This window comes from Lolium rigidum, chromosome 7 (assembly GCF_022539505.1).
Source record: "Lolium rigidum isolate FL_2022 chromosome 7, APGP_CSIRO_Lrig_0.1, whole genome shotgun sequence".
In the NCBI taxonomy this organism is placed as follows: Eukaryota; Viridiplantae; Streptophyta; class Magnoliopsida; order Poales; family Poaceae; genus Lolium; species Lolium rigidum.
In genome coordinates this window covers 150,787,780-150,799,987 of record NC_061514.1, presented here as the reverse complement: position 1 = coordinate 150,799,987, position 12,208 = coordinate 150,787,780, and the positions used below count along the sequence as shown (strand labels likewise).

Here is a 12,208-nt window from a genome sequence, read left to right as displayed (position 1 = left end):
GCCCTCGCGCCGCCGACCACCGCACCGGCACCAACTCCTCCTCCTGCACCGTCTCCATGGCATGGAACCACCGTTCCGCAGCCCCCACGGGCCACGGCGATCCCTAGACCCACAGGAATCCGCCAAAGCGGTGCCGCCGCTTGGCTCCGTCGAGCTCCGGCCGGCCCTCCTCCTCTAGCGCATCTACATGCCGCCTCCACCACAACTCACAGCCAAAGATCGATTTGCTGCTGCCGGTGAGCGCGTCTGACCACGGCCGGCGGGAGGGCTCGCTGCGGCGCCAGGATGACGGCGGGGAGGCACGGAGGACGAGCCGGTGGTCGCCTGCACCGCCTGCTTGTGCCGGAAGTCCGGCCGGAGGTGCTTTTGCCGGCGTCTTCTTCTTCTGGCAACCTCGCCCGCGACCTACTGATGTTGGCCACCACTCGAAGCCGCTGCATCCAGGTGAAGCCTCTCTCCTCCTCTTATTCCATCTGTTCTTGCTAAAATTTGTAGCTTTTCTCCCGTTGAACGTGTAGAGGAAGTCACAAGCATCTGAATATTGTTCAGTCTGTTATATAGTGTTGTTCAGCTGAGCTATTCTTCAGGTCACGCCTAAACTAATTGTTAAACAATTGACGGATGTATGCCCATTTAGCAGGAACGGATGTACAGGATTTTAAATGTGTTCCAGCCTTCCATGTATATATCAGTCCTTGTATGCATAAGATAAATTTTCGATCTGACAGGACAATATAATGTCACCAAGAATTTTAATAAAAATCCAATTTTGAATGTCTATGTTCATTGATTTTGTCTCCGGTTCCTTATGCTGCCTGCCGGGTGTGTGTGGATGCACCAACAAGTGAGCGGTTCCGCAGCTCTTTTATCTGTTTAAAATTAACCAAAATAGCAAACTAATTCCTAGTACCTCTAGGTTGCATCTGTTTGTGTGTGAGTCGACACTCTACAGTCTACATGTACACGTATAGAAATTAGCCTAGTATATCCATGTCTATTAGTTATCCATACCTTGCTTGCAAAGCCTATCTAGTGTAACATGCTCTCAGCATGTATATGCAGCAGATAGACTAGGTACCCTCGTAGTATGAGTTTGTTGCTAATCTGTTGTAGTACGAGTGTATTTTCCCCTATCTCCTTTACCTATTTATTACCTCATCGTGGAAGAATACAGTCATTGGTTCTCCATCTCTTGTAGTTTATTTGCTTCCTGTTACATTAATCTACATGCTCAGACTTTTCCCATTTTAATATTCAGAGTTCTGCACTTACAGGATCACTCACGGCAAGAGATCGAACAGCTGCGGCGTTTGACGGTGGGCTGCGGGAGGGGCTCTCTGTGTTGCCGAGATGGTGGCGGGGAGGCACTGATCACGAATCAGTGTTCCCCTGCCCTGGCTGCTGCTCCCTGCAGTATGGCCGGAGCTGCTGCCGCTGGCGTCTTTCGGCAACCACACCATCTTCTACTGCCGGCCTGCACTCTGAGCTGCTACTGCCTCGTGAGGTCTCTCTCCTTTTCCTCCATCTAATCTTGCTAAAAATTGCATCTTCTCTAAGAAGCTGGCACAAAGCTAAGATTTGGTATCTTGTTGCATGCCACAAAGCTAAGATTCTGGACCTTTTCGATCTCGGTGTTGTTTAATTGATTTCGATTGGGTTTCATATCCATAGGAACCGCTGTTTTTTACGTTGGCTCGCCACGCCTATCACAACCCTCCTCCTTTACCCGGGCTTGGGATCGGCTATTCCTAAAAGGCATATGCGGAGTTTAATGCCTTGTATTGATTTAATATGTCTAAATCTGGTTGTAGTAGACCAGCCACAGAGTAGATCATGGATATGATTTCTCGCCGACCTGTATGTAAATGTTCAAACCTGATGTGCACTTCAAGACTTTTAGTAGTATTTTCTTGAACTGATGATATAAACCATCAGCAGGTCTGTTAAAACCTGATCAAACACGCACATCATCTTATTGATTTAACGTGTTTAAGTAGTAGGACAGCAGCCACTTAGATAAAATATAATTTGTGACTGATTTGGTATTGCCCTTTGCGAGCAAGAACTTATTATTTTTTTATTTAACGTGTTTAAGTAGTAGGGAAGCAGCTGCTTAGATAAAAAAAAAATTGCCTGTGTTTTATAAGCCTGATGTTCAGTTGATTCTGAATTTGTTTTGCAGGCAAAGCATGAAGCTTTTTTGCTAATAACCACAATGATCAGCGTACTGTTGATAAAAGTGGGAACATACTCCCTGCTTAGTTGTTTGTGCTTTGCTTGATTCCACATCTTATCACTGAGAACGGACCTTTCTGATATATAGATTTGTAGGCACTGTTATTGATTCGAAGATTTGCCATCATGCAGAGTTTGATTTCTATTTGTGTAGTCATGCTGGCATTCAGGTTGGCTTTCTATTCTCGCCGCCGTCGCCGGACACCTCTCCCTCCCCAATCCCCACGCCCACACCCTCCTCCTCATCGCCTACTCTCGCCTCCACTGCGCACGCCGCCCTTCCACACTCCTCCTCTTCCGCTCCTCCCTCCGCCTCTCACTGCCCCCCACCCGACACACCCTCCCTCTCGCCATCTCCGTCGCCGCCTCCTCGCGTCCCCACCTCCCGCTCGCGCTCTCCCTCCACGCCGTCGCGGTGGCCCGCAGCCTCCTCCCGTTCCCGCACGTCGCCAACGCCCTCGTCTCCCTCTACGCCAAGAACGCCCTCCCGGACTCGGCGCGCAGGGTGTTCGACGAAATGCACGCGCCGGACGTCATCTCCTACAACGCTCTGATGGACGGGTACATCAAGGCTAGCCTGCTGGGGCTTGCCATGAAGGAGTTCCAGCGGATGCCGCAGCGGGACGCCGTGTCCTGGGGCACCGTGGTAGCCGGGTGCGCAAAGGTTGGAAGCTGGAAGCAGGCCATGGGGCTGTTTGACAGGATGAGGGCGGAGGGTTTCAGGCCAGACGACGTGGCGCTGGCCGCAGCCCTATCATGCTGCGCGCAGCTCGGGGCCCTAGAGAAGGGACGAGAGGTCCACGAGTACGTAACGCAAACCAGGCCCCGGCCAAACGTGTTCTTGTGTACAGGGCTCGTTGATCTGTACGCAAAGTGTGGGCGTGTCGACGTTGCCCGAGAGGTTTTCGATTCGTGTCCTGCGAGGAATGTCTTCACCTGGAACGCGCTCATCGTCGGGCTGGCAATGCACGGGCATGGCACAGTGGCACTCGAGTACTTCAACCGGATGCTGCTTGAGGGTGTTCGACCGGATGGAGTCACTTTCTTAGGGGTACTGATTGGTTGCAGCCATGCTGGCCTGGTTGACATGGCAAAGAGGATCTTCTCCGAGATGGAGGGCAAGCACGGTGTGCCTCGGGAGCTTAAGCATTATGGATGCATGGCTGACTTGCTTGGTCGAGCCGGGCTCATCGAGGAAGCGATTGAGATGGTCAAGAAGATGCCAACAGAAGGGGACACTTACGTCTGGGGAGGTATACTCGCGGGTTGTAGAATGCACGGGAACGTGGAAGCAGCGGAGGTTGCTGCGAGACATTTGCTGGAGCTCAACCCTCAAGACAGCGGGGTATACTCTGTCCTGGCCGGGATCTATGCACATGCTGCTAGGTGGGAGGATGTTGCCAGGGTTAGGAAATTGATGGATGAAAGGATTGCTAGGAGAAATGTCGGTTGCAGTTCGATTACAGCGGACCACTAGCATAGCACACAATATGCTGGCTGATCGCAGACCGTAGATTCTACCTAGAAGGTCACCACTGCAAAGTAGAAGCTGGTTCAGTAAGAGGACTGCTACTCCTAGGAGCGGCAATGACTTGTGTCGACCGGCAAGGTATCAGTTTTCACTGTGAATAAATCCAGTATTTCAAGATTTAAGGCCATGTGGTTTGAAATCCTTGTATAGGCCAAATCCCGCACTCTGTTCTTCAGGACTCGGGCCTCTTTCTGTTGTGGACTTTACTCTGCAAGTGCGTGACTGTGAACTGTAACTGGGGAAGTATGAATTCTGATAGGAACTCATCAACGAAGAGTATTCCTAACCTATCACTATTCTACAAATCTACAAAACAAGTAGTAGAACATAATGGGGTGAGAAAAGAGAACTCGGTTCTTAATGTTATCAGCAAGATTGCATTCTATCAAAATCTTAGCAACCGTTGAGAATCATGAATTCTTGATGACAAGCACACGTTGATTAATGTCAAATAATTTCAAAATACATGTTCAGTTTCTTGATGTTGATGGGACTTGGTTGACCCTGTTTGATTTGATTTTTCAGGTCATTAGTACAAATCAAACCATGTCAGGAGAACATCTTCTTTACTATTAAATGAGAGATGATTATGGTGGTATGTCATTCACCCCTGCTCCCTTTCCGTTGCTTCCTCTTGGAAGTGGCTTGTTTGGTCTGCCAAATTGATCCTTCCATTGCTTCCTCTCTGATAAGATATTTTTGATCCTTCAAGCACTACAGCAGGGCATATAAAGTTAGCTTCCACTATGAGCAATTCCATTACGTCTAGCGACAATGAAAATTCACCTGAATACATAAGTCTTAATCGTCAACTGAACCTAGCTTTTATTTTGTTAAATACCAGCTTAATCATCTCAGACGGATTGATATCTTCCTAATGACCATTCAAAAATATCTTCCTAATGACACCATCAACAATAAAAATATCTTCCTAATGACACCATCAAGAATAAAAATATCGATTCATTAAACATACCGGTGGTCAAAATGATTGGATCAAATGATGTCATGCAGATGAAACGATGCATCTTTCAGTACAATGAAAACTTGTTCGCTAATTAAGACATTGTAACCATCTGAACTATACTAACAAAGAGGATTCCTTGCTTAAGCTTTAGTGTATAAGTGTAATGCTAACAAACAGGGCTGGCAATGGAGGACGACTTGAGGCGGCAGGAAGGTGGGACACCACGTCATCGTCCAATCTGTCAACAGGGAAGGGAGAGGCTAATGGCAAATCGCTGAAGGGAAATGAAGTTGTGGAAACATACATGTGTGTTGCTCAGTTCTCTGGTTTGTGCTATGAGCCCAATCTGTAACTTCATGGATGCCTCCGAAAAATCATGTGCCCCGACTGAAAGTGCTAACTTGTAGTGACGTCTTGAGCACTTGATGCATGTTGTTTTAACTACCGAGAGATTTTAACTAAGAGCTATTAACTTGAACTTGCAAAGATTGACAGCGAGAGTTATATACAGAAAAGTTCTGAACATCGGTGTGCTTCAGTTTTTATTTGTACTTCAGACATAACTCCAATATACCGTGTCTAATTGTCCTTCTTACTTCAGATCAATATAATTCCGAGCTTTGTTCTGCTAAAGTTTATAATAGCTTAACCTGGCAAATATTTTCTTCAGTTGTTCTTTCAATTTAGCATGGTAGGCAGCTCGCTAGACATAAGTAAAATAAATTTTCACAAAATACGTCTAGCACGTTAAATTCTAAGGAAACTATTTTCAAGTATTATTGCCTCCGTTTCATAATATAAGCCGCTTCATAAAATATATGTTATTACTAAAACGGCAGCGATAGTTAGTACAGTAGTACAAACGGACTGTTGTACAAGTACACTACACAAGGATAGGAAGAAACACCCATTGACGGAACGGACTAAGTATTGGACACGAGTCTATTTCCGAATTCGAACTAGGCTGGGACGTGAGCTGCGAGCGGCCTTCCCCAATCGGAGTCGAATTTGCTGGCCGCGCCTTCATATAGGGCTCTGACTGACCCCTACTCTCCTCCTCACCAGTGCACGAACGAACCAAACACAGATCAGCCAGAGGCAGGCGCTGGACGCGATGGCGAGCGCGCCGCCGTCGAAGAAGGCCGCGAACCGGCTGGTGGTGGAGGAGGCGACCCACGATGACAACTCCATGTGCAGCCTCCACCCGGCCACCATGGAGAGGCTCTGCATATTCCGCGGCGACTTGGTGCTGCTCAAGGGCAAGCGCCGCCGCAGCACGCTCTGCATCGCCTTCACCGACGACACCTGCGAGGAGCACAAGATGAAGATCAACAAGGTGGTTCGATCCAACCTGCGCGTCCGCATCGCCGACGTCGTGTCCGTGCACCTGTGCCACGACGCCAAGTACGGGAGGCGGGTGCACATCCTCCCGGTGGACGACACCATCGAGGGCGTCACCGGCAACCTGTTCGACTCCTATCTCAAGCCCTACTTTGTGGACGCATACCGCCCGCTCCGCAAGGGCGACCTCTTCCTAGTGCGTGGCGGCATGCGGAGCGTCGAGTTCAAGGTCATGAAGATCGATCCGGCCGACGAGTACTGCATTGTGGCGGCTGACACGGAGATCTTCTGCGACGGCGAGCCCGTCAAGAGGGAGGACGAGGAGAGGCTCGATGACGTCGGCTATGATGACGTGGGCGGCATGCGCAAGCAGCTCACGCAAATCAGGGAGCTGGTTGAGCTGCCACTCAGACACCCGCAGCTCTTCAAGTCCATCGGCGTCAAGCCGCCCAAGGGCATCCTCCTGTACGGCCCTCCTGGCTCTGGCAAGACGCTCATCGCCCGCGCCGTGGCCAACGAGACTGGGGCCTTCTTCTTCTGCATCAACGGTCCAGAGATCATGTCTAAGATGGCCGGAGAGAGCGAGAGCAATTTGAGGAAGGCCTTCGAGGAAGCCGAGAAGAACGCGCCCTCCATCATCTTCATCGACGAGATTGACTCCATCGCTCCCAACAGGGAGAAGACCCATGGCGAGGTCGAGAGGCGCATCGTGTCCCAGCTTCTGACTTTGATGGACGGCATGAAGGCTCGGGCGCACGTCATCGTTATGGGTGCCACGAACCGTCCCAACAGCATCGACCCTGCCCTAAGGCGCTTTGGGAGGTTTGATCGTGAGATCGACATTGGAGTGCCGGACGAGGTTGGGCGCCTCGAAGTGCTGCGCGTCCATACGAAGAACATGAAGCTGGACGTGGGCGTCAACCTCGAGGTGGTTGCCAAGGATACGCATGGCTACGTTGGCGCTGACTTGGCCGCGCTCTGCACGGAGGCAGCACTACAATGCATCAGGGAGAAGATGGACGTGATCGACCTGGAGGACGACACCATCGACGCCGAGATCTTGAACTCCATGGCCGTCACCAACGACCACCTTAAAACGGCCCGCATCGGTACGAATCCTTCTGCGCTTCGCGAGACCGTCGTGGAGGTGCCCAACGTCAGCTGGAATGACATCGGCGGCCTGGACGGCGTGAAGAGAGAGTTGCAAGAGACCGTCCAGTACCCGGTGGAGCATCCGGAGAAATTTGAGAAGTTCGGCATGTCGCCCTCCAAGGGCGTCCTCTTCTACGGGCCACCGGGATGCGGCAAGACCTTGCTCGCTAAGGCAATCGCCAACGAATGCCAGGCCAACTTTATCGGCATCAAGGGACCCGAGCTGCTCACGATGTGGTTCGGCGAGAGCGAGGCCAACGTGCGAGAGATCTTTGACAAGGCGCGCCAATCTGCACCGTGCGTTCTCTTCTTCGACGAGCTTGACTCCATCGCGACGCAGAGGGGCGGGAGAGTGGGCGACGCCGGCGGTGCAGCGGATAGGGTCCTAAACCAGCTCCTCACCGAGATGGACGGCATGAACGCGAAGAAGACGGTGTTCATCATAGGCGCCACCAACAGGCCGGACATCATCGACTCGGCGCTGCTCCGGCCCGGCCGCCTAGACCAGCTCATCTACATCCCCTTGCCGGACGAGGCCTCTCGGCACCAAATCTTCAAGGCCTGTCTGAGGAAGTCTCCCGTGGCTAAGGACGTCGACCTCGGCGCGCTTGCGAGATTCACGGCGGGCTTCAGCGGCGCCGACATCACGGAGATCTGCCAGAGGGCGTGCAAGTACGCCATCAGGGAGGACATCGAAAAGGACATGGAGAGGCAGAGACTGGAAAAGGATAGCATGGAGGTGGAAGCAGAGGAGGTGGCTGAGATCAAGGCGGCTCACTTCGAGGAGTCGATGAAGTTCGCGAGGAGGAGCGTTAGTGATGGCGACATCAGGAAGTACCAAGCCTTTGCTTACACGTTGCAGCAGTCGAGAGGTTTCGGCACAGAGTTCCGTTTCCCGACGCAGCCCCAGGCGGCAGAAGCTGCTGCCGATATCTCAGCCGCAGCTGATGAAGACGATCTTTACAATTGATCCAGTAGCCTTTCTTAGAAACTGAAGTAGCATAGGTTCTGTTTTTATTCTGATTCCTCTTGTCTGTTACTATACATCATATAAATACAATTCATGATATAAGAAGCTCTCTGATGTAGAAAGGCAACCGTGTGTGCCGGTGTTTTTAAGCAGCAACGACTGAAAATAGCCTGAGCCGTTAACTGAAACGTCGATTACAAGCAAATACTGTTTCTAGTTTCTACCCCTCTCCTCTTTAATGCCGAACAAGATTCAGGAGGTCAACTGTTTACAGGGGTGAACAGAGTGTATGCATTCGTATGAAGAAAGTTGAAGCCAAATGTTGTTTTCAGTGTTTTTGTACGTCGTGTCTGAAACCTTGTAGCTCACCCAGTCTTATTTGCAGTATGTCTTGCAGAGAATTGTTTGTCAAACGTCTCTCATGGCATATATGTATGTTGGATCCTGAAACATTTTATTTGGAAATCAGAACTAGCAAGAGGCAATTTGAGGAGGGGTAGGTCGTGTCTTGGTGTGTAGTTTTGAGTTATGCTAATGGACTTATCTTTGCACCAGTATATCTATAGCGTGGGTATACTGTTCAAGTTATTGTTGGATTTTCAGTGCATTTGCAGTTCTGAAGAATGGCAATGATTTTACTACTTAAGAGTAACAGTACTGATAATTCTTGTCTTTAGGAAGCCAATTGATGAGAGGACGGGTGACGATGTGATGTACTAACGCAGTCATGTAATTCCTCAAGACAGAACGGTCGTAAAGCTGAAGGACATGCGAACAGAGAGGAAGGTAAAATATGGCAACCACCTGTGATCCCAGGGACATGGTATGTACGGATTTGGGCTTCTAACTAGTATAGGCAAAATTGTTGAATAATGTAACCTGCCGCATGATTATCATCCAGTCTTTATAGTAGTTCTATAGTCCTCAAATTCTAATCAAGCTGTTTCCCTTCTTTACCGTAGCCAGGCCTCATCAACTCTTCACAGTTATCTTGAAGCATTCCGAGGCAGCAAAGCAGGACTCATCATGCCACCAAAACTCCAGGTGGGCATCCGTGGAGAAAAAGGTTGCAACAGTACTTGATCAATCGGGAGTCTTCATACTTCCAAGGCATGGCCTGTTGTTGCCAAGATTCAGTTGTTCACAATTCGTGATATTACAAGTTCATTTTCTTTCTCTGGGACATGACTATAAGTTTCAGAGCGGAACAATGGAAGATATGAAGAACCCCTCCATCTGTTGAAACAACATTTCTTTATTTCATCCCAATCAAAATACAACAGGCTTTCATGTATGAAATGGCTACACAAATGTTAACCAAGGAGAAATGTTACTGCGTCTCTCAATGATATAATTCCTTGCACAAATCTAGTCATCGGTTCAATGACGACAAGCCGCCGCACCCCTGGTAAGATATACATTATGTCAGAAATCTGCCAAGATTATTTTAAGATCAGGAGTTTATAGAATGATCCCATGTAAAATGCAATCCTCATTTGCTCCCTATATTAGCATGTGAACTTATCTCCAAACTCATACCTGGAACAGACAATTGCTCCAGCACCTCAAGAAATGTACTTGTACTCAAACAGGTATGACACTGTCTCCGTCCATTCACCTGATATTGCAGCTCCAAGGCCTGAAAAGTGGGATACAGTACAGTGTTGGATCATATTCACAAAGAGAACAAATACACTAAAGAAACGCAACACATGGACAGATACATAATACATTAGCAAGAACCATGGTAAAGTGCGCTGTGGGGCGTATCAAGATGATCTGGTTTCGTCTAAAGATGCTCTGGTTTCAAGCATGCTAATGGACTACTGATCTTCAATTATTAATGCAACATAAGTTATATTTAAATGAGGCATCCGATATCAGCATGGACAGATAACTTCATGTTCTGTTTTCTTCCTTCTCGACATTTGATGAACTAAACATCACAACACAAAGCTGTGTGTCATCTAATTATCAAACAGAACAAACATAATATTAGTACATCTGTACAAAATGTATACACATCAAAGGAAAGGCTGCGAGTACAGGCTAAAAACAAGATGGAGGAACATACATGCTCCACGGTCACTTGCTCAAGTTCAATACGAGTGTAAATGTCATTCTTCGCCAGAGCCATGATATCGCTGTAGAGACAGGTTAGTATTTAGAAAAGGATATCAAGTTCAGGAGTATCATATACAAACATTTGAAAGGGATAAAATGGAAAAATTGAAAAGGATATAAATTAAGTTGAAGGTTCTTCATTGGAACCTATGTTATCTGAATTTTAAACAAGACTGCCAAATGGACCAAAGACTTAAAAGTAAGTTTGAACTTCCAGACACGACATATTACGTAAAAGAAATGACCTCACAGCCATCTATGTTTTAAATGGAGCGCATAACTGATGTGCAGATTGACAATCATGAACACACTTCACATTTAGGAGCCTGGGAAGATGTAATTGAAATGTCAAGACTAGTGTCATTTTATCCTTTAGTAGCTTAGGATGATGATCAAAAAACAAGGAGATGTACTGAGATACCAAAATGCCAAACAAGATAGGTCTACCAACTCCTTTTTTCTATAAAAAAAAGACACATTAAGTATGATTAGTACCACCCTCTGAAAACCAGATGAACCCAGTCAAACCTAACCTGAGATTTAGTCAGATGATATTTAAAAAAAAAATCTGAGTCCCATGATAAAATGTTTTGATGTTGTTGTTGAGTCCCATGAAAAATGCACTAACAGTAGTCATAATATCCTTTAGTAGCTTAGGATGATGATCAAAAAACAAGGAGATGTACTGAGATACCAAAATGCCAAACAAGATAGGTCTACCAACTCCTTTTTTCTATAAAAAAGACACATTAAGTATGATTAGTACCACCCTCTGAAAACCAGATGAACCCAGTCAAACCTAACCTGAGATTTAGTCAGATGATATTTAAAAAAAAAAATCTGAGTCCCATGATAAAATGTTTTGATGTTGTTGTTGAGTCCCATGAAAAATGCACTAACAGTAGTCATAATATGTATCTAATAAAGGGTGACCTTTATATGATTGGGTGTTTAATACGTAATAGTTGTAGTGCGTATCTACTAATAACTCTAAAGGGTGACCTTTATGTGTGCCTAATAAAAGTTGTAGTGCATATCTAGGATACTACTGGCCTCAGCTCTACAAAATCAGAAATTTTGTTATGTTTTTATAATGCTGCATCATAACTCCTCTAATCACTACATTATTATCATATACACAAGTACACATCCCTTTGAAACAATTAGCTGTGATTTTGCTACTGTTGGACTGTTCGGGGATGAGAAAGACCAGGACTATTAGGAGCAAAGTCTTAATAGGGTGCATCCTGTCACCACACAAGGATAGAGAGTGTTTGTTCAAGCCCCAGTGGGCGGCTTCATCATGCATAGTCAACTGAGCATACCAAATACAAAAGAGCAGAACAGTATTGTAGCACAGGAAAGTAAATGCAAAGTATCCAAACCTGAGTGCATAGACATCAAGAAGGGATCCATTATCATCAACTATAGGAACAGAGCTCACTCTATCTGGAGGGTGAAAAAATAAATCATGTATCAGTCTGATTAAGTAGCTGTTATTTCATAATTTTGCAAAAACAGTATTGTTAAATATTAGCACATGCAGTTCAAAAAGGAACATGCTTTATGGAGAACCTCAACTTCAAAAGGTGAGCATTTCAAATGCAAGGCAAGTGGTAAAGTTAGGTCACGTAACATTTTATATAAAGTTGAGTCATCAGTGTGAATTCCTAGATTTGACAGTACTAATCAATAAAGTTAAGACATAAACAACCACCTCACTGTAAAATGTTAGTACGATGCAATTGTAAGCACTGTTTCTTCTAATCTGCAGACATAGATTATGCACATCCCTGGTATCCTCACTCAATAAGATATGGCAGAGACAGTTCATGTAAACTGATTATTGTTTTATATAAATATAGTTGTCCAAATTTCTCTCAATTGG

The 12,208-nt window shown here is 46.7% G+C and overlaps 3 protein-coding genes and 1 long non-coding RNA gene across 4 annotated transcripts; 3 read left to right on the top strand and 1 right to left on the bottom strand.

The window, feature by feature from the left end:
* Nucleotides 1-285: 285 nt before the first annotated feature.
* Nucleotides 286-2,257, top strand: LOC124672153. Its single transcript, XM_047208426.1, has 3 exons — nt 286-444; nt 1,275-1,504; nt 2,183-2,257. Exons 1-3 carry the CDS (start codon nt 286-288, stop codon nt 2,205-2,207), a joined length of 414 nt encoding a protein of 137 aa, XP_047064382.1. The 3' UTR covers nt 2,208-2,257.
* On the top strand, nt 2,216-4,904 carry LOC124672151 (pentatricopeptide repeat-containing protein At5g61800-like). The gene is made up of 3 exons (XM_047208425.1): nt 2,216-2,264; nt 2,406-3,844; nt 4,292-4,904. The coding sequence occupies exons 1-2, from the start codon at nt 2,216-2,218 to the stop codon at nt 3,710-3,712; spliced, it is 1,356 nt and encodes a 451-aa protein (XP_047064381.1). The 3' UTR covers nt 3,713-3,844; nt 4,292-4,904.
* Nucleotides 4,905-5,847: 943 nt separating this feature from the next.
* LOC124674800 (cell division cycle protein 48 homolog) lies at nt 5,848-8,196 on the top strand. Its single transcript, XM_047210856.1, has one exon. It carries the CDS (start codon nt 5,848-5,850, stop codon nt 8,194-8,196), a length of 2,349 nt encoding a protein of 782 aa, XP_047066812.1.
* Nucleotides 8,197-9,433: 1,237 nt separating this feature from the next.
* LOC124677973 lies at nt 9,434-11,877 on the bottom strand. The gene is made up of 4 exons (XR_006994293.1): nt 11,706-11,877; nt 10,271-10,340; nt 9,736-9,835; nt 9,434-9,601 (listed from the first exon to the last, which is right to left on the bottom strand). It is a non-coding gene; the product is annotated as an uncharacterized LOC124677973 (long non-coding RNA).
* Between the last annotated feature and the right edge of the window lie 331 nt (nt 11,878-12,208).